A 22,943-nucleotide genomic window follows, 5' to 3' on the forward strand; every position below is an offset into this window, starting at 1 on the left:
TTGTCAATATATTTTGACTTCGTCGAGATTTGGATTTGGATCACATCAATGCGCACCCGAGTTTAAGAAGGTAATTTAATTAAAATCGCGCCTAAAGCAACTACGAGATTCATTAGTTTGAATATTTTTTAAAAGCTAATTTGAGATGTTTACTTTCCAAGGAAACTATTCAAAATAGATAAGAAAAATTGGATTATTAATGAGATTAACCAACTGCCCAACCTTAAAACCCATTTGAGCTACTTTATTTTGTTCCCTTTTCCAAAATTTTATTTGACCAAAATATGTTTTCTGAAACATAAATCTAAGATTGATGTGCAAATCTCCAGCACTCAAATGGATTGCATATGAAATTGAAATAAGAAAACGCCTAATATATGGCTATACATGACGTCAAATCTTTAAAAAACTAAACCCCTATTCAATTGATTCATGATATTAACGTAATTCCAACCACATAATAATAAGCATATCATTTTATCTTAAACACAAATTAATGTAGACAAAATTCAATAAATATCATGGAAAAAAAGAAAAATTAGAAGAATTAAAAAGAGGAGAAAAGAGACCTCTCGGAGACCAAAGTGTCCAATGCTAGCCACTGACCTGGTGATGTCCTCGAACCATTAGATCAAGGCTTCGCCGGAAACCTCAATGGAATTACGACCGGACCTCGACACTCGCCAGGTCTCTCGCCAGACTTCACCTGTTTGACCAGCTTTGGCAGAGACTCGGTAGTTTTGAACTAGAACGAGTCGTCGGTGATATCTCCAATGAGAGAGAGTGAAGTAGTTGAAGGTGATAAAGGAGCTAGGGTGATGACGAGTTTTGGCTGTGCATTTTCCGGCGAGTTCGCCGCTGGTGGGCGAGAGGAGTTGAAGAAGCTGCAATTACTCTGTTTTTCTTAGTCCCTAGGGTCGTTAGGTTGGTGAGAGGATTTGGAGAAGAAGAAAACCAGACTGATGGAGGGGGAGGGGGTCGTGTTCGAAGGAGACCAAAGTCTGGGGGAGGGGGAGTCGTTCTTTTAGAAGTTGCGCAGCTTCTCGTTCTTCAGCCTTCCTCCTTCAGCTTTTTCATCATTTTCTTTGGTGTTCCTTTTCAGAAGAAAACGAAAGGGAGGGTCCTTTTTCTTTAAAAAGGTTGCGCAGCTCCTTTTCCGTGTATATCGTTCCCCCTTTTCCTTTAGTCTTCATCATTCTTTTATAGTGTAGAGTCTAGGTTGTAGGATTTTTAGGTTAAGGGGTATGGGCCTAGGAATTATGGGCTTGACAATTATGGGTTAGGTCCAAAATTAAGCCTAAAATGGGTTGCTCGAGCCCAAGCTCTATTATTTTGCCGCGAATGAGATTAAAATATGCGCCCATTTGTTAATTATTCCTACTATTCAAATAATTATTAAGATAAAACTAACCATTAAAACAAATCTATTTTTGGTATTTTCAAAATATCATATTAAAATAAAAATACGATACTATTGTTGTATATATTTTTAAGATTTTTTTAATTAAAAATGACTACAAAACATTAATGAACCTATTTTTGTGATTTTGTTTTCTTGTAATAAAATAGAGTAAAAGAGTCAAAATTACTTAAAATATCTATATTATGCCTAAATTAAATATTTATGCTAGTATATGAAAGATCTTGGGGAGGGTCAAAAATCACATGTCTACAGCTGCCCCTCTTTGACTGGAAACGTACAGAGTTTTCAGACAAAGACTGACTAGACAGGTTTTTGACCCGACCCTTATTTGGAGAGACTAAGACTAAGAGAGAAGGGAGTGTGACCGAGCCCTGGTATCTGGGCTGCCTACATATCCTTGGCTATAAAGGAATCAGGCCACGTGTAGTTCAGAAATGAGTGAGATGACGGAGTATGCCGAGGTGGAGATCCAGTCGAGGTGCCGTTCCGTCGAGGTTTCGGTCTGCGGTCCCTGTTATTACATCAAAAATCAAAAGATGAAAAAGACTAGCTAAGCCTATCGACTACGAGTTACAAGATTCCTATCTATAAGTCTTCTGAAGCTTGATCTTGAGTCTTGAATGGTTCTTCATGTAGACTTTAGATTTGAACCTTGACACTTGTTAGCTGTAGGGGCTAGCTCGTTCTTCTACAGCTTTTGGGTCAGGACCGGGCATGTAGTGCTTGTGACCTCGGCCATGTCTTGAGCAGCTCACATCCTTCATCAACTTCTGAATTGCATTCTGAATTGAATTCCCTTTTTTTTTCAGGTGGGCGCCTGATTGCTGAACCTGAACTGTCTTCCCTTGTTACTTGACACTATTTTCCCTTACACTTTGAACCATTTTCCCTGAAACTCGAACTGTCTTCCTTCGAAACTGTTTTCCCTAGAAACTTGAGTTGTTTTCCCTTGTTCTCCAGGTGGGCGCCTGATTACAACAAAATAGACAAAACAAAGAAATTTTCTACCCCAGTTTGCACTAGGAAGATTTGTGAGTTGTTAGCAAAATTGTAAACCACCTGTATTATTAATGCAATGATGAAATTAAACTAAAGAATAGACTAGGAAAACTGTAAACTAAGCTTGACTAAAGTAAAAACTGACCCTGTTCTCCAGGCGGGGCTCCCTGACTGCTAACTTGAAATGTATTCCCTGCTTTCCAGGCGGGCTCCTGACTGCTGAACTTAAAATTGAATGTATTCCTCTGTTATCCAGGCGGGCTCCTAACTGTTGAACTTCAAATTGAAATGTATTCCTCTATTATCCAGGCGGGCTCCTGACTTCATAAAAATAAATGAACCAAGAAAACTTTCTGCCCCAGTTTGGAAACTGGGTACATGTTACTTAATATTAATAAGAATTTGACTAAAACTTGACCTGAAATACCTCTGTTATACAGGCGGGCTCCTGATTTCCGAAACTTGAATTGTATGTCTCTATTCTCCAGGCGGACTCCTGACTTCTCAGTTCTTCAGGCGGACTCTTGACTTCCGAAACTTGAATTGTATGCCTCTGTTCTTCAGGCGGGCTCCTGACTTCAAGAAGACAAAAAAAATCGATTGAAAACTAAAATTTGAATTGTATCACCTCTGTTCTTCAGGCGGGCTCCTGATTGCTTAAAAGTTGAATGTATTCCTCTATTATCCAGGCGGGCTCCTGACTTCACAAAAAATAGACAAAACAAAGAAAACTTTCTGCCCCAATTTGGAAAACTGTTGTTTGTTACCACATACTAATAAGAACCAAAACTTGAATTGTGATAAGACTGGAATGCAACTTTTTTAAAAATTTAAAGACTAAAATGTATCTTAAAATTTAGAATTTATCTTAGGTGAAACATTCATTAGACTAAGATTTTCATCTTAGGTGAAAGATTCGACTGACTAAGATTTATTTTTATCTTAGGTGAAAAATTCATCAGACTAAAATTTCCATCTTAGGAGAAAGATTCAACAGACTAATATTTTTATCTCTATCTTAGGTGAAAAATTCATCAAACTAAGATTTTCAACTTAGGAGAAAGATTCAACAGACTAAGATTTTTATCTTTACCTTAGGTAAAAAATTCATCAGACTAAGATTTTCATCTTAGGAGAAAGATTCAACAGACTAAGATTGTGACTCTAGGAGATAATTCATCAGCCTATGTCCATTTTTGTGTGATCTCGACTTTCTTAATTTTCCAAATTCCAACTTCCATTCTTTTCAAATTCTGCCTTCCTTTCTTTTTCCCAAGTTATGCCTTCCTTCCCTTTTTTTCGACTTCTGCCTTCCCCTTCTTTAAATTATGCCTTCCTTTCTTTCTCCTCAAATTCTGCCTTCATCTTTTTCCAAATTATGCCTTCCTTTCTTTTTTTCGACTTTTGTCTTCCCCTTCTTCAAATTCTGCCTTCCCTTCTTTTTTCCAACTTCTGCCTTTATCTAAATTATGCCCTCCTTTCTTTTCCAACTTCTGCCTTTATCTTTTCCCAAATTATGCCTTCTTTTCGTTTTTCCAACTTTTGCATTTATCTTAGTTGAACGATTCATCAGACTAAGATTTTTATCTTAGGTGAAAAATTCAACAGACTAAGATTTCTTTATCTTAGGTGAAAGATTCAACAGACTAAGATTTCTTTATCTTAGGTGAAAAATTCATCAGACTAAGATTTCTTTTAACCATTTTCCTTCAAAAATTTGTTTTATCTACCCACTAACTTGAATTATCTTCCTTTAGAACTGCTTCCCTAAAAACTGGTGTTGTCCTCCTTCAAAAAACCACTTCCCTAAAAACTAGTGTTTTATTCCTCCAAAAATTACTTTTCTTAGAACTGGTGTTTCTTTCCTGAAAACCACTTCCCTCTCTTTTTCTCTCTTTTTTTTAAAAACACTTGTATTGACCTTCATGTTCTTCAGATGGGTACCCGAAAAAAAATTCAACACGACAGAAAATTTTCTGCCCCAGTTTGATAATCCTCCTGTAGCATATCTTTCTGCCATCAATAACATTTCTCCTTCTTGAAGGTCTTGCATGTTTACTGATTAACCACTTTCCCCATCATCTGTGTCACTGAAATACCCTTTTCCCCGTTTAATCCCAATACCCTCTATCTGTTGCATTATTCCTGAACCGACCTCTACCAAACTTTGTGTTTCATAAGGATCCCAAAGTATGTTGATTATTACCAGCTTAGTGCTCTTGTTATTTTTCCTGACTTGTGACCCCATTTTGTGCAATTGGAAAGCTGGTGGAAAATTTTGAAGTCATTCCACACTTGTTACGACCAAAAGACTAAAAAAGGGGACATAAACAAAACAAAAGGAACAGAGTAAAGGACAAATAGAAAGAGATGATTCCTAACAAGAAAACTACAAAGTAGAAACCTATCGGATGTGGATACCGACTCTAATGACCTTGACATGCACCTGCGACCTATTCTGTTAAGCAAATCTGATGTTCATCTCTTGTTGTTCCTTTTTTCCGTGAAACTGGGCTTCATTGCTCCGCTTATCCAATTTGATTCGCATTCCTTATTCAGCCTGTAGTGCCCCAAAGGGTTTTCACCATCAAACCTCTCTCATTTCGTTCTTTCTCTCAACTTACTGTCGCCTCAAGGTGCCCGTGAAGGTTTTCACCAATAATATTCTCTCATTTTTATTTCTCTCAGCTTTCATCACCTTGCGATACCCATGAGGATTTTCATCAATAAGATTCTCTTATTTTCATTTTCCTTGTTTGGACCGGAGTGTTGCCCCTGACAGGAATTACCTTACCTGCTTGACTTGGCATTTCTCAAAGACTGATCAGAAGGTCTTTCTTTGGACCGTAATGTAGGCTTTTGGATGGGTTAGAAAGAAAGGGTATAAAAGGCTCAAAACAATTTCAAAATGGGTTAAAATTACAACTTTCGGAATCCAACTTCTCACAACAACCACAATTTCTGCCCCAGTTTCTTGCTTGGGGACTTTTAGATTTTTGTTTTGGTATGACTGAACCTCATAGAGGCTGCCTACGTACCCTTTCGGGATCAAGTCAAACGTAGTTCACGTCATAGAAACTACGTTGTTGCGATTTTCTTTCTCTCTCTTTCTTTTTTTTTTTGTTTTTTTTTTCTTTTTCCTTTCTTTTCTTCATTTTTCTTTTTCTTTCTTCTCTTTCTTTCTTTTGTTTTCTTTTCTTTTCTTTCCTTTTCTTCTTTTCCTTTCTTCCTTTTCCTTTTTTTTCTTTCCATTTCTTTTTCCTTCTTTTTCCATTTGCGTATCTCCGACACTTGCATTTCGTTAATTGTGCCGCTGATTCCGAAAGAGGGGTATGAAAGAAAACAAATAAGGCTCAAAGAGGTTGACAAAAGGGTAAAGTGTTTAGATAGCAGAACAAAATGCCTTCGTCATTTCAAACTTCAAAATATGCCAAATACAAACAAGTACAATCAGAATAAAGAAACCATACACATCATCTCTTGACCGCATCGGAATTGACGGCCATTTCCACACATTTTCCTTCTACATTTGTCAGATATAATATGCCATTCGACAACACTCTTACTCTTATTACCACGACCGTCCCCCAGTCAATTTGGCCAACTTGCTTTTACGGGGATTTTTATGTTTTACTTGCCCCAGTTTCACATGGTTCGGGCGTCAAACAATCTCAAAATGTCCCAATCTGTTCTCATTTCCTCAAGTGTCCTTATCGTTTTCAAAATGGTCTCACTGCTTTGCAACTTTTGAAGATCAGACTGAGAATTATGCATGCATGTCATGTCACTAGAACCGGCAAAAGGCAAAACAAAAAATTAGAAAAGAACTAAACAAAGAAAATGATTGGGAGTAACAACAGATCGAAATTTGCATTAGACAAACGATGAAACAGTTCCAATAATAAAACAAAAACAAAACAAACTGGATTGCAACCCTAGAATGAACTAAAACAAACCTAGACAACCCTAGACAAACCACTACGACTAAACAAGCTAGACAAAAATGAAAGGATAGGAGGGTTTGAACACAAGACAATATCCGGATTACAACCCTGCAAATAATCCGGACAACAGAAATGACAGCCAAATGGACCACCAAAGCTCCTCCCCAGCTGACTTAGGAATGGAGCGTCTTTCCAATTACAAGCACGACATCTTAGCCACTAAGCTTCGCATCCATATTGCCATGACCACTATCTGCTTCAGTATCTTCAACTTTAGTCAACAAGTTCCCAAGAGTATTCTCATACCTCATGTCACCGGGCATCATCCCCACCAAGTGTGCCTCCTCATGTAAGGGATGCAACGTGATATTCTGGGTGCCACTGTCTTGAATCAGATTTTCCTGGATCATCCTTTCTATTTCTCTTTTCAAATCCCGACAATTTTCCACATTGTGCCCCAGAGCATTGGAGTGGTATTCACACCTTTTAGATGAGTCAAAACTTCTTGCACGTCGGTCCACCTGGTTTGGAGGAATGGGTGCAATCATGTCATGTTGTTTTAACTTCTCAAATAAGCTTGCATAGGACTCTCCTATTGGTGTAAAACTATCTTTCAACTTTTGTTCCCTTCTATACCCCTGGCTTGGATGTGGGTTACAAGGTGATTGAAAATTTTGCGGAGGCTGGTGGAGATTTTGTGATACGCGTGCTCGCTTTCTTGGGTGATTTGATGGCTGGGCAACATACTGGGAAGGATCAACTTGAGTATGGGGGGTTTGGAGGTGGATAGTAATGCTTAAAGGGGTCATGGGAAACTTGATGAGGCTGCACATACCTTCGGGATGTTCTCCTAGGACCTCTTCTCGACCCTGATATCACCATGATTTCTTCATCCCCCTCATTCATGTTACCAGATTCAATTTGGACAGCTTGAGCTGCAGCTTTGAGAGTTGTTTGACTTATAATTCTGCCTGTCTTAAGACCGTTCTCCATCATTTCTCCCATTTTGATTGCTTCCGGGAAGGATTTACCCACTGCGGATGTCATGTATTGAAAATAATCTGGCTCTTGAGCCTGTAGAAAGGCAGTGATTAACTCGTGGTCATCCATGGGTGGCTTAGCTCTAGCTGCCTGCTCTCTCCATTTGAAGGCAACACTCTTTTGACTTGCCATTGCTTGCGTGTTTTTCAACCGTTGTTCTAATCTTTTCACTCTTTGGGTTATTTCTTCCTGTACTCTCTTTCGGGCAGGCTTCTCGATGTTTACAGGAAGCTCAAACGAGTACGAGTGGTACTCGGGAGAGTGGTACTGTTCTTGCTGTGTAGCAAATCGTGACTCGTGACAAGGCTGTCCTTGGCCATTGGCCCAGGCTTGACGTATTTGGGTCATTTGTTGTTTCAGTGTTCTATTTTCCTCAACCACAGTAGACCCTTGTTGAACCCTCTGACCCTGAATCTCTTGAGCACTCGTAACAGCTTCGACGTCAGTTATCATTTTCCTTGGATCTTGTGTTTCCAGCTTACCACAACCGACCACCTCAACTTTCTTCACAATTCAAAACAAAACATGTTAGAATGGATTGGGCCGGTCCTTATTATTAACAACATCTTTTCCATTTTTATTCAATTCTATTTTTTTATTTTTTTATTTTTTGGTTTTGGTTGTGGTCGAATCCTATGTGGATTGCCTACGTATCGTGCCCCCGCACGAATCAGACCAGGCGTAGTTCGTGCAAATAAAAGGTAAACGATAATAAAATATTTTTTGGAATTTTCCATTTTCATAATAACGACAAAACTGACCAACTTAACGATGCAATACAGACTCGAAAATCAAATGACCCATTTACTCTAATCAAAAGAAATACAAACCCAAAAACAAAATGATAGATTCCTTCCCCTATATGCCAACTTTGACCCAAAAATCCGAACGGTATTCACTTGACCACTGACTCTTTTCTTGTTTTTTTTTCAAAATTAAAATAAATGACCCGGTATTGCAATCACGGCCTTCCTGCGCCTCGGGGGCGAAGATTTTAAGGATGTGAGGGTCAAAAATCAAAATACGACCAAAGGTGTCTGTTTATGCAAAGTCAACCTTTCGGCGCCCCGTTTGGGAACATTTGGCTTTTGACAAAAACGGCATCACCTGGTTTATTTATGACAAAAATTAAAATTTTGATATCTTTTGGTTATTTTTGCAAAAGGGTGGTTGGACCCGATGAGGGTTGCCTACGTATCTCACGCCCTGTGAGAATCAAACCATGCGTAGTTCGGGCGAATTAACCGAACCATTTTAAAATAAGACTCTTTTTGATTTTCATTTTTCATGGCAAGACAAACTATTTCCTTTACTATTTTTGAAAACAAGACAAAATAACGACTTTTTTTTCATTTTCAACAAACAATAAAACAACCTATTTTTCCAAACTAACATAAAGACTCTTTTCCATCTTCTTTTTTCAACAAACAACTGTCCGAGAATAAAAGACTCTTTTTTCCTATTTTCTTCTTTTTTTTCGTTTTCTCAAAATTTCGGCAGAGTTTCGACAGTACTTGGTCATTGATTTTTCTAAAATAAACAATTAACTCCCTAACTGTTATTTCTCTCTTTTTCTCTTTTTTCTTTTTTTTTCCCCTCAATTTTTCAACATTCCCGAGTTTCAGAAACCGGCCAGCATGCAGGTTCGACACAAATATATGTTTAGAGCAAGAAGGATGCATCAGGATGGTCCTTTCATTTCAGGTTGCTAGCCCTAGACGGACCCAACCCCTGTGTTGAGTCCCCTAAGTCAAATGCAGCATGATGCAAATAATCGTTCCTACTAGGGATCCAGCATGAAGTCACGTTATTCTATATTCAAAACCTGGGTCGGTATTCTAGACTGTGTACCCGAGCGGACGACTCGAGTCGAGTAGGGGCAACTTACCGGGAACCAAAAGACCATCCGGCTTCGTAACTTGTCCGGCCTCTTTCTTATTTCAAGGTATGACACTAACAGAATAAGGAGTCTCAACCAGTAAGCACATCCCCGGAGGTGAAGAAAGAAGGGTGTCGGCACAGTTTATATACAGTTCAGATAATATCAAAGCGGTAACATTTAGAACATTAAGCACAAAACATGTAGGAAAATCAGATACAATCAAATACAACAATTTATAAGCTCGAATTCTGAACCCTGAACAACACGTTCTGGGTTCGATCCCCAGTAGGGTCGCCAGAGCTGTCACACCTCATTTTTCACCTACACCCCCGGAAGGATGTAAAGGATTTTTTCTATTTAAAGGACAATCGGAACGAGATTTAATTATTGATTATTCAGAGTCGCCACTTGAGAGATTAATGGTGTCCCAAGTCACCGGTTGTATCCCGAACCGAGGAAACATATGACTCTGTTAACAGTCTGCGAACCAGAAATCCGAGTAAGGAATTCTGTTAACCAAAGAGAAGGTGTTAGGCATTCCCAAGTTCCGTGGTTTTAGCACGGTCGCTTAACTGTTGCATTTGATTTTATCTGATTTTAATACCTGCTAGCTTAGGTGCCTTTTATTCGTAAACCGCTTTTTATCATTATTTATTTTAAAGGAATTGCGACGTCGTGAAAACGCGTTTTGAACCACGTCGCAATCAATGCACCCGTGGTTGTCAACACATTTTGACTTCGTCGAGATTTGGATTTGGATCGTATCAATGCGCACCCGAGTTTAAGAAGGTAATTTAATTAAAATCGCGCCTAAAGCAACTACGAGATTCATTAGTTTGAATATTTTTCTAAAAGCTAATTTGAGATGTTTACTTTCCAAGGAAACTATTCAAAATAGATAAGAAAAATTGGATTATTAATGAGATTAACCAACTTCCCAACCTCAAAACCCATTTGAGCTGCTTTATTTTGTTCCCTTTTCCCAAATTTTATTTGACCAAAATATGTTTTCTAAAACATAAATCTAAGATTGATGTGCAAATCTCCAGCACTCAAATGGATTGCATATGAAATTGAAATAAGAAAACGTCTAAGATATGGCTATACATGACGTCAAATCTTTAAAAAACTAAACCCCCATTCAACGGATTCATGATATTAACGTAATTGCAACCACATAATAATAAGCATATCATTTTATCTTAAACACAAATTAATGTAGACAAAATTCAATAAATATCATGGAAACAAGAAAAATTAGAAGAAGTAAAAAGAGGAGAAAAGAGACCTCTCGGAGACCAAATTGTCCAATGCTAGCCGCTGACCAGGTGATGTCCTCGAACCGTAAGATCAAGGCTTCGCCGGAAACCTCAACGGAATTACGACCGGACCTCGACACTCGCCAGGTCTCTCGCCAGACTTCACCTGTTTGACCATTTTTGGCAGAGACTCGGTAGTTTTGAACTAGAACGAGTCGTCGATGATATATCGAATGAGAGAGAGTGAAGTAGTTGAAGGCGATGAAGCAGCTAGGGTGATGACGAGTTTTGGCTGTGCATTTTCCGGCGAGTTCGCCGCTGGTGGGCGAGAGGAGTTGAAGAAGCTGCAATTACTCTGTTTTTCTTAGTCCCTAGGGTCGTTAGGTTGGTGAGAGGATATGGAGAAGAAGAAAACCAGACTGATGGAGGGGGAGGGGGTTGTGTTCGAAGGAGACCAAAGTCTGGGGGAGGGGGAGACTTTCATTTAGAAGCTGCGCAGCTTCTCATTCTTCAGCCTTCCTCCTTTAGCTTTTTTATCATTTTCTTTGGTGTTCCTTTTCAGAAGAAAACGAAAGGGAGGGTCCTTTTTCTTTAAAAAGGCTGCGCAACTCCTTTTCCGTGTATATCGTTCCCCCTTTTCCTTTAGTCTTCATCATTCTTTTATAGTGTAGAGTCTAGGTTGTAGGGTTTTTAGGTTAAGGGGTATGAGTCTAGGAATTATGGGCTTGACACTTATGGATTAGGTCCAAAATTAAGCCTAAAATGGGTTGCTCGAGCCCAAGCTCTATTCTTTTGCCGCGAATGAGATTAAAATACGCGCCCATTTGTTAATTATTCCTACTATTCAAATAATTATTAAAATAAAACTAACCATTAAAACAAATATATTTTTGGTATTTTCAAAATATCATATTAAAATAAAAATACGATACTATTGTTGTATATATTTTTAAGATTTTTTTTAATTAAAAATGACTACAAAACATTAATGAACCTATTTTTGTGATTTTGTTTTCTTGTAATAAAATAGAGTAAAAGAGTCAAAATTACTTAAAATATCTATATTATGCCTAAATTAAATATTTTATGCTAATATATGAAAGATCTTGGGGAGGGTCAAAAATCACATGTCTACAAGGTGTAGTTATCGCAATTGCGATAAGGGGTTCGCAATTGCGAACCTTTTGAAATCCTGCTATCTTCACATTTGCGAAGGGGACAATGCATTTGCGATGAAGGGCCTTAGCAATTCCCAGCCCAGTGTTCACATTTGCGATGAGGGCCTGCCCAGGCTTGGTTCGCAATTGCGACACTTTGGTCGCATTTCCTAAGCCTGAACACTTCGCAATTGCGAAGCCTGATCTCGCCTCACAATTGCGAGATCAGAGGCCTGAGCAAAAATACCAGATGCACAACTGCAATTTACTAAATCCAAATCACCCCGTTGTCTATCCAAAACTCACCCGAGCCTCTGGGGCTCCAAACCAAACATACACGTCAGTCTAAAAACATCATACGGACTTGCTCGTGCGATCAAATTATCAAAATAACATCAACAATTACAAAGTTAACCTCAAATTCATGAAATTCCTTAAGAACATTGAAATTTTCATTTTCTCAACTAAAGTCCGATTTATACCAAATCAACTCCGATTCTTACCAAATTTCACAGATTCATCTTAATTATTATTTTAAACCTATACCGGGCTCCGGAACCAAGATACATGCCCAATACCATCAAGAACACGCATCATTTCACTTCTAAAAGCCTTTATATTTTCTAGCAAACAATTTTATTTAAAAATTCTTTTCTCGAGCTAGGGACCTCAAAATTCGATTTTGGACATAAGACCGAGTCCCATATTTTACTACGGATCCTACAGGATCGTCAGATCACGGGTCCAGGTCCATTTACCAGGAATGTTGACCAAAGTCAACTTTAATCAACTTTAAAGGCCAAATTCATTATTTTCCTTAAATTTCACATCAAAAGCTTTTTGGAAATGCGCCCGGACTATGGACGCAAATCGAGGTGAGACAAAAAGAGGTTTTCAAGGCCTTGGGGCACAGATGACTTCTAAAACAAGAGATGACCTTTAAGGTCATCACATTCTCCACCTTTAAAACAACCTTCGTCCTCGAACGAACATAGAAAAGTACTTGAGTCGGTGAAAAGATAAGGATAACAGCTCTGCATATCGGACTCGGACTCCCAGGTCGCTGCCTTAACAAGCTGACCTCTCCACTGTACACGAACAGAAGTGAAATTCTTCGATCTCAACTGACGAACCTGCCGGTCTAGAATAGCTACCGACTCCTCCTCATAGGTCAAGTCCTTGTCCAACTGGACAGTGCTGAAGTCTAACACATGGGATGGATCGTCGTGATACTTTCGAAGCATGGACACATGAAACACTGGGTGCACAGCTGATAAACTCGGTGGCAACTCAAGTCTGTAAGCCAACTCTCATACTCGATCAAAAATCTCAAAAGAACCGATGAATCTAGGGCTTAGCTTGCCCTTCTTCCCAAATCTCATCACACCCTTCATGGGCGGCACCCGAAGCAATACTAGCTCTCCGACCATGAATGCCATATTGCGAACCTTACGGTCGGCATATCTCCTTTGCCTGGACTGAACTGTACGAAGCCTATCCTGAATGATCTTAACCTTATCCAAGGCATCCTGTACTAGATCTATACCTAACAACCGAGCCTCTCACAACTCAAACCATCCAACCGGCGACCGACACCGCCTACCATATAATGCCTTATAGGGAGCCATCTGGATGCTCGACTGGTAACTATTGTTGTAGGCAAACTCTGCTAATGGCAAGAACTGATCCCACGAACCTCCAAGTCAATAACACATGCTCGGAGCATATCCTCCAAAAGCTGAATAGTATGCTCAGACTGTCCATCTGTCTGAGGATGAAACGCTGTGCTCAACTCGCCCCGAGTACCCAACTCATGCTGAGCTGCCCTCCAGAAGTACGAGGTAAACTACGTACCTCAGCCAGAAATGATAGACACGGGCATACCATGAAGACGAACGGTCTCACGGATATAAATCTCTGCTAACCGCTCAGAAGAATAGGAAACTGCCACAAGAATGAAATGCACTGACTTAGTCAGCCTATCCACAATAACCCACACTGCAACGTACTTCCTCTAAGTCCATGGGAGTCCAACAACGAAGTCCATAGTGATACGCTCCCACTTCCACTCAGGAATTTCAATCTTCTGAAACAAGCCACTTGGTCTCTGATGCTCGTACTTTACCTGCTGACCAGTCAAACATTGAGCTACATATGTAACAATGTCCTTCTTCATCCTCCTCCACCAATAATGCTGTCGCAAGTCCTGATACATCTTAGCGGCACCCGGATGAATAGAATACCGAGAACTATGGGCCTCCTCTAGAATTAACTCACGAACTCCATCCACATTAGGCTCACAAACACGACCTTGCATCCTCAAAACTCTATCATCTCCGATTGTAACCTGCTTGGCACCTCCGTGCCGCACTATGTCTCTAAGGACAAGCAAATGAGGATCATCATACTGCCGATCTCAGATACGCTCAAATAATGAAGAACAAGCGATTGTACAAGCTTGTTATGCCCTGTAGTATTATGATGATGTTATGCCCTGCAATATTATATTACGGTAATGTTACGCTTTACAGTAATAAGTTACGATGAAGTTGCACCCTGTAGTATTGTACGTTAAATTTGTCGTAACGTAATTGGCATCAGTCCAAGGAAAAGATTGTTTGGGGATTATAAAGATTATAAATGATGAGTAAATTCATGAAGGTAAGAGGGTAAGTAATATCGAAGAAATTGAATTTTTGTCGAAGTTTGGCATCTTGAGATAAAATACGGCCCGAGTTAAAATGTCCGGTATTTATGGACTAGTACCATGTAAGGTACCCCATAGCCATAATAGTAAGGTGCATAAAGTATATTAAAAATAAGTAACATTTTAAGTAATTGGAGATAATTTTTAAAATTATGCGGGTAATTGATTAATTACCGGGTAATAGGACATTACCCAATTAACTATTAAAATTGGGATAAGATTAAAACCCCACCCCAAAACGTGGCAGCATCCACCACCAAATTAAATTACTCATTAGTCAATTTTGAGATTAGGTGGCAACAAACTAAGTAACAAGCCTTAAATTTCAAAAAGGCTATATACTTATCTTTCAAATTAGAAGATACATATATCTTAAACACTTAAAAGATTAATAAGGCCTTTCATATGAAAAGAATCTGAAGCTAATGAAATGCTTCTTTTGAAGTTAACATGAGCAGAAACATTTTGTTTCAATGAAAGCTTCATTTGAAGTAGTTCGTCCAAATTTCAACAAATCAAGCAAGATTTCATTCCTCAATTTTAAAGCGCAGAAGCTTAATCCGATTTTTAGGTTCTATTTTCAATCCACGAAGGTTTCCAACGGAATATTATACAGAGGTTTTTCTGCTCCAAGTATGTTAAGGTTATCCCTTCTTTCTTTTTGGCATGATCCATATGACACGAACGAAACGTGCAAATGCACAAATTCCATAAATGACTCTATTCATAGAAGTATTAGAGATATCTATATTCTTGAATTTCCATGTGTCATAATATTTTATCATCTGTTCATGGGTCTCAGAAAAATATGAAAGTTGAGAAGAGTTTACTTTATGATATTACGCAAAGGCAAAATGGTCTTATGACATTCCATAAGATTTTATTAACGTACTTTTCATGCATTGCATTCATGTACATTGACCCGTGATCAGATGACATTATATACGTGTATATATGTATGTATATATATATATATATATGGGATATGAGAAAAGGTTATAATGTTATATACGCACCACAACCTGATCAGCTCGCATATGATAATGATGTTGCCCACAGTGGATTCAAACGGCGTTATATACGCGTATATATGTATGTATATGTATATGGGATATGGAAAAGGTTATGGCGTTATATACGCACCACCACCTGATCAGCTGGTATACGATGATGATTTTGCCCACAGTGGCCGATATGATATGATGGGATGCCCTTAGAGGCTGATGATGTTATGAAACATGTACCTATGCACGACATGACATTCATACGCATATGCATGACGCTAAAAGTAATTTATGATTTACAAAGTTATTCAGACTTACAGGTTGAGTCATGTACTCTATATGTCTTCCATGTCTCTTATGTATTTATTTATGTGCCTTACATACTCGGTACATTATTCGTACTGACGTCCCTTTTGCCTGGGGACGCTGCGTTTCATGCCTGCAGGTCCCGATAGACAGGTCGAGAGACCTCCAAGTAGGCTATCAGCTCAGCGGAAGATGTTGGTACGCTCCATTTGCTTCAGAGTTGCTCGTTTTGTTAGTATGATTTAGACGTGTATTGTTTAGTAAGTCGGGACTCTGTCCCAACCTTTATGACATTTATGTATTCTTAGAGGCTTGTAAACATATGTGTTGTACGTGAAAGATTGTATGGCCTTGTCGGCCTATGTTTTGAGTTTATAAAGGATCATGTTGGCCTATTAGGCCCGTATGTCATGTGTATATGATGATGTAATAAGAAAGATACATTACGTTGGTACTCGGTTGGTTAAGGTACTGGGTGCCCATCGCAGACCATCGGTTTGGGTCGTGAAAAAAGTGGTATTAGAGCAGTTTTGTCCTAGGGAGTCTACAAGTCGTGTCTAGTCGATTCTTGTTTATGGGTGTGTCATGCACCACACTTATAAGTAGGAAGATACAGGGTATTTAGGACTGTCACTCTTTCTTCTTACTCTAGATCATGTGGTAGAGCTCAGTTATAAGAATTCAAATTTCTAACTTCTATTTTACTCGTAATAAGACGATACCTACATCTACAAAGATGGTTGGTAAAAGACATGGCTATGGAAGAGTTGAGTCAGAGGAACTCGATTTGCATCATGCTTATGATGAGTAACTGTGAGGTATTCAGCAGATCATGTGCGTACTGAAAGGTGTAAGCCTCTTGATAAGGAACCTTAAGGCAAAAATATCTATCCACCTTTATGGTGAAAGACAATGCTTTCAAGAAGTAAAAGATGCAAGGTGAAGAAGCATACGAGGTGCCCAGTTAATAAAGATTATTAGTATTACAGTTCTGGTAGAAAAATATAAGCATTAAGAGTTACTCTCAACAGTAACAAAGGTAGGTACAATTGGCCGTACCCATCTCAGTTATGCCCTATGAGGGCTAACAGGTGTAGTTTAAGAAAAGGACAGAACATCAGGACCTGACTGGGGTTAGAGTTAACCAAAATGATGAATGGATTGTTTGTATTAGTTGATATTTCCGAAGGATATTGCAAGTGTGCTAGTAGATCTCCTTGTGAGACACCCAGATGGTACACTCTAAAATAGTACAACCAGATATGAGTACTACAAAGACATGCACTATAAGCCTTGAAGGGATAAATATTACCTTAGTGTGGCTCGCGTCCCTAGTAAAGCGAGAACGTTAAGTAACTTGAAGAGCCATTAGATAAAGCAAAGGGAAGCTAAGAGCAAAAGAATGTCTTGTTCAAGTTTTCAGAATAAAGTAATAGGCATAAATGTTAGCGGGAAATAAGAAAAGAGTTAAAAGCATTATGAGTAAGATGTGATACATGGATCACAATGGTATATCAAAAGATGACAATATTACAAAATCTATAGTCAAGTGAAAGAATAAATGAGAAGTGACAGGCCTTAGGACAACAAAAGAGTATAGGCCATACAATCATGTCCTCATTTCAAGAAATAAATTCGCAACTCTAGCGTGATTACCAAGAGGAAAAGTTAGAACCTAGAGTAAAAGAACCAGTATGGATTGGTGAACAAGATAAACTAAACATGAATTAGGGACTGAGTGACTGGTGATAGTCGCCATCATAAGAACATCAAATTTTGTTCCGCTAATAATAGAATGGACGACAAAAGAAGATTCATGTGAAATTTAGAGAATGATCATTCAGGAAGACGCTTCCCTACAACAAGCAATGTGAGAAAAGTTAAGCTTAAGGGGATGTATGTGCCAGTTACAGTAAGTGTCACCATTGTGAGTAAGGAATTTTGTTATCCTTGGTACATAAGGATTACCACAAGGCGATTAAGGGCCATCGAAGATGTAAAAGGATTCCAAAGATGAAAAGGTGAAACATCTGTAGGCAGGTCGTCGTAGCTCCAACTCTTAGTACTCCCCTAAAGGGGGGAATATGGGATGATAAAGGAAGTATGCGATAAATTTGAAAAAGGGATGAGATTGCACTTATCCAAATGTTACAGCTATGCTACGATTCCAGAACATTATGCAAACGCGACGTCAAGGAAAAGAAGTAAGGGTTCCTTCCCGAGATGTTATTGACAATTAAGGAGCCAGTGCGAGACGTAAGTTAAGACCAAGGAAATAACCTAAGAAAGATTTCGCGGAATATTGATATGAGAATGGGCCAACGAGTAGTTAGTAATTTGTTCAGGAAAAGCCTAGTTATGGCTAGTCAAGAGGATACAGACAAGACAACAAGTCGTGCAAGATAAAGATAGTAAAACACAATATGGTGAATTTAGCCCCGCAGTTATGACATTGTAATACTTGAGAAATATTCAAATAGGGAGTTGGGGTAGTTAAAGGTACCGTATGAGTGTTACAGAAATACAAGATAGTTCCACTGGAAAGACAGTCAAAAATTCAGTTCAGAAGCAGCTGTACGAGCAGATGAGTATGGAGGTAAGTAACTAAGGATAATTACAAGTGAGCACGAACATCAAAAATTCTATCGGGAATACGATATAATAAGCTCTCATCTTTACAAGAGTAAGAGGATCCTCCCTAAGTACTATAGTAAAGGACTAGCTGAGGAAATGAGGAAGAAGGCTTCAACCTAAGCAGAGTGACCTAAAGAGGAAATGGTATTGTAACAATAGTTTCACAACAACATTGTACATCCTCCATAAGAAAGAGGAATCTACTGTGGCTAGTGATCGAGAAGTAAAAATCAAAAGAAATATTCGAAGATCATATGAGTTGTACGAAAACTCCGGCATGCGTAGGAACTAAGATAAGCTAAGTATGCACGCAACAAGGGAGAGGAAATATCAGGAAAGGTAATAGCTTAAGTTAAAAGAAAGCTGAGAAGGAACGAAAGGAATTATTTGATCAATGATCTCGAGTTGGTGACGTTATGAACACACTTAAGAGTTTGGATTTTTATACATGCAACATATATGTTGACAATCATACAACCGTAAAAGATTCTGGCATAAGTTGAAAGAAAGAATTGAGCCCAGGTCATAGACAAAGGAATGAATTGTTAGAAGATTATATCATGGATATTCCATAGCATCCATAGAGGGCTAAAGTAATAACTAATACCATGAGCCGCAGATTGGAAGATAACTTAAGCCGGCATAAAGGCCGATCAGAAGAAGAAGGCAACTAAAGAGTTACATCAACAAAGTAAATCATGAATCCGATTATTGGACCCAGAAGTTATAGGAATCATGATTGAGAACATAGCAGAATCACTCTTAATATTAGAGGTGCAAGATAGATAGCACAACAACTATGCTCTATAATGGCTCTACGAATAAAGCCAGTTAGAAGGGTACCCGTCTCATAAGAAGTCAAGTATGGAACTCCCACAAGATTGTGTATATACCAGGGGTGCAAGTATAATAATGGAGCTTCAAGTTATAGACGTGAATAATACCTAGGTGGAAGGGAAGTCATGAGAGAGATAAAAGATAAGATTCGAGATTTTAAGGTAAGTAAGGTAAAAGTGAACAACGTACGAGATATTCAAAGGCAGAAGATCGTGAATAGTCCTTCCTTCAAATAGAAGGATATAAGCACGGGGATCCAATAACCGGGAATGATAGCGGTATCATCGGCGGCATGTCTTCCAGCCTATGGTTTGTAAGTACTGAGAGATCTAGTAAAGAGAATAGAGAAAAATTTGAGACGATGTGATGTCTCGCTTGACGTTCCAGAATAACATAAGGAAATATATAGTGCAAGCAAGATGAAGGAAATTTGCAAATAGTATAAATGGACAGGTATAGGTGGCAAGCTAAAGTATGGTAGAGCGACAAAGTTTTAAGGAAACAGTATGTAAGAACGAGAAAATGCGAGTGAGAAGGTGACGAGAATGGATTAGTCCTCAGGATTAGGCCCATGAAAACAAGGGAGCTAATGGCTCATCTATGTTATAAGTAAGCTAAGTATAGCCTGAATGGACTCAAAGGAGTTACTCTCCATAAGTAGCATTTAGAAGATATGGAATGCTGCACTAATAGCAGAATAAGGGTGTAATTGTGATAGATAAAGGATGACGTTTGGGCCTTCGATTGAGTAATAATTTGAAAAAAGGGATTCATGAATTGTACAGGATTAAAATACTCACATAAGAGAATCACCTTGGAAGGCTATAGAATACGGTTATTAAAGCACAGTATTGCTATTAAGTGGATCAGGAAGATTACTTTGAATATTCCCTTATGTAACGTAAGCCCTAGGGGAAAAGTATTATGTAAGAAGTTTCAAGTTATTAGTGGTATATTGTAGATCAATATTAAGGTGAATCAACAGTACATGGACAAAAGTCACAAAGTATGAGATGAGATAGGGCCGTCATTCTAAAGATGAGTAGTAATAAGGAAGCATTAAAGGACTTAAATCTATACATATGGAATAAGCAACGAGAGTAAGCTGGGATTTGGTAGCAACCTCAGCAACGATAAATTAAAGTAAGAGTTATGGTAGTAAATTCATACGAATGGCTAAATGGACCTATGCGATGAGATATAGCAATATTCGTGAATTCAACAAAGTACCGAGCAAAGAACTTCAGTATACTCATATATGCCCAAAGGGATATCTTATCAAGCTCTACAAATGAAGCCTAGAGATTGGGCACACTTACAAGGTCAAAATTGTACAGGATGCATGATGAAAGGTAGAAACAGTTACGAGATTGGAAGGATTTCGACTATAAGTTGTGGTGTGAGAAGGAGGCCTAAGGGGGGAATGCCCTGGACTTTGGACTCATTCACAGAATAATCGCCTAGATAGCAAGAGAAGTTCTAAAGTGTTCGGAAGATATAAGTTATCAAAATAATAAGTGCATCAGTCAACATTCGAGGACAAATGTTCCAAAGGGGGGAATAATGTTACGCCTTGTAGTATTACGATGATGTTATGCCCTGTAGTATTACATTACGGTAATATTACGCTTCGCAGTAATAAGTTACGAAGATATTGCACCTTGTAGTATTGTACGTTAAATTTGTCGTAAGGTAATTGGCATCAGTCCAAGGAAAAGATTATTTGGGGATTATAAGGATTATAAGTGATGAGTAAATTCGTGATGGTAAGAGGGTAAGTAATATCGAAGCAATCAAATTTTTGTCGAAGTTGGCATCTTGAGATAAAATACGGCCCGAGTTAAAATGCCCGGTATTTATGGACTAGTACCATGCAAGGTACCCTATAGCCATAATAGTAAGGTGTATAAAGTATATTAAAAATTAGTAGAATTTTAAGTAATTTGAGATAATTTTTAAAATTATGCAGGTAATTGATTAATTAACGGGTAACAGAATATTACCCGGTTAACTATTAAAATTGGGATAAGATTAAAACCCCACCTCCCCCAAAATGTGGAAGCAACCACTACCAAATTAAATGACTCATTAGTCAATGTTGAGATTACGTGGCAACAAACTAAGTAACAAGCCTTGAATTTCAAAAAGGCTATATACTTATCTTTCAAATTAGAAGATACATATATCTTCAACACTTAAAAGATTAATAAGGCCTTTCATATGAAAAGAATATGAAGCTAATGAAATGCTTCTTTTGAAGCTAACGTGAGCAGAAACATTTCGTTTCAATGAAAGCTTCATTTGAAGCACTTCGTCCAAATTTCAACAAATCAAGCAAGATTTCGTTCCTCAATTTCAAAGAGCAGAAGGCTTCATCCGATTTTTAGGTTCTAAGTTCAATCCACGAAGGTTTTCAACGGAATATTATACGGAGTTTTTCCTACTCCAAGTATGTTAAGGTTATCCCTTCTTTCTTTTGGCATGATCCATATGACACGAACGAAACGTGCAAATGCACAAATTCCATAAATGATTCTATTCATAGAAGTATTAGAGATATCTATGTTCTTGAATTTCCATGTATCATAATATTTTATCATTTGTTCATGGGTCTTAGAAAAATACGAAAGTTGAGAAGAGTTTACTTTATGATATTACTCAAAGGCAAAATGATCTTATGATATTCCGAAAGATTTTATTAACGTATTTTCATGCATTGCATTCATATACATTGACCCGTGACCAGATGACGTTATATACCCATATATATGTATGTATATATATGTATATGGGATATGGGAAAAGGTTACAGTGTTATATACGCACCACCACCTGATCAACTGGTATATGATAATGATGTTGCCCACTGTGGCTGAAATATGATTCAAATGGCATTATATACGCGTATATTATATGTATATGGGATATGGAAAAAGGTTGTGGCGTTATATACGCACCACCACCTGATCAGCTGGTATACGATGATGATTTTGCCCGCAGTGGTCGATATGATATGATGGGATGCCCTCAGAGGCTGATGATGTTATGAAACATGTACCTATGCACGACATGACATTCATACGCATACGCATGACGCTAAAAGTAATTTATGATTTACAAAGTTATTCAGACTTACAGGTTGAGTCATGTACTCTATATGTCTTCCATGTCTCTTATGTATTTATTTATGTGCCTTACATACTCAGTACATTATTCGTACTGACGTCCCTTTTGCCTGGGGATGCTGTCTTTCATGCCCGCAGGTCCCGATAGACAGGTCGAGAGCCCTCCAAGTAGGCTATCAGCTCAGCGAAAGATGTTGGTGCGCTCCATTTTCTTCGGAGTTGCTCGTTTGGTTAGTATGATTTAGACGTGTATTGTTTAGTATGTCTGGACTCTGTCCCGACCTTTATGACATTTATGTATTCTTAGAGGCTTGTAGACATATGTATTGTACGTGAAAGATTGTATGGCCTTGTCGGCCTATGTTTTGAGTTTATAAAGGATCATGTTGGCCTATTAGTCCCATATGTCATATGCATATGATGATGTAATAGGAAAGATACGTTACATTGGTACTCGGTTGAGTAAGGTACCAGGTGCCCGTCGCAGCCCATCGGTTTGGGTCGTGACAAAACTAAAACATGGCTGGGCTCAGAAATATCCAACCTCACGAATTGATTGGCTAAAGCCTAAACATCCAAAGCAAGCAGTCTCTCATCGACTGGAATATACGCAAGGCTGCCCATA

The 22,943-nt window shown here is 38.4% G+C and overlaps 1 protein-coding gene across 1 annotated transcript; it reads right to left on the bottom strand.

Annotated features, from left to right (window-relative positions):
* Window positions 1-6,266: 6,266 nt before the first annotated feature.
* On the bottom strand, window positions 6,267-10,898 carry LOC107807333 (uncharacterized). The gene is made up of 2 exons (XM_016631694.2): window positions 10,578-10,898; window positions 6,267-7,911 (listed from the first exon to the last, which is right to left on the bottom strand). The coding sequence occupies exon 2, from the start codon at window positions 7,858-7,860 to the stop codon at window positions 7,123-7,125; it is 738 nt and encodes a 245-aa protein (XP_016487180.2). The 5' UTR covers window positions 7,861-7,911; window positions 10,578-10,898; the 3' UTR covers window positions 6,267-7,122.
* Between the last annotated feature and the right edge of the window lie 12,045 nt (window positions 10,899-22,943).

The sequence above is a fragment of the Nicotiana tabacum genome, chromosome 20, assembly GCF_000715075.1.
Source record: "Nicotiana tabacum cultivar K326 chromosome 20, ASM71507v2, whole genome shotgun sequence".
In the NCBI taxonomy this organism is placed as follows: Eukaryota; Viridiplantae; Streptophyta; class Magnoliopsida; order Solanales; family Solanaceae; genus Nicotiana; species Nicotiana tabacum.

Coding starts and splice junctions, on each gene's coding strand:
- LOC107807333 (XM_016631694.2), bottom strand. CDS start 7,860: ATGATAACTGACGTCGAAGCTGTTACGAGTGCTCAAGAGATTCAGGGT.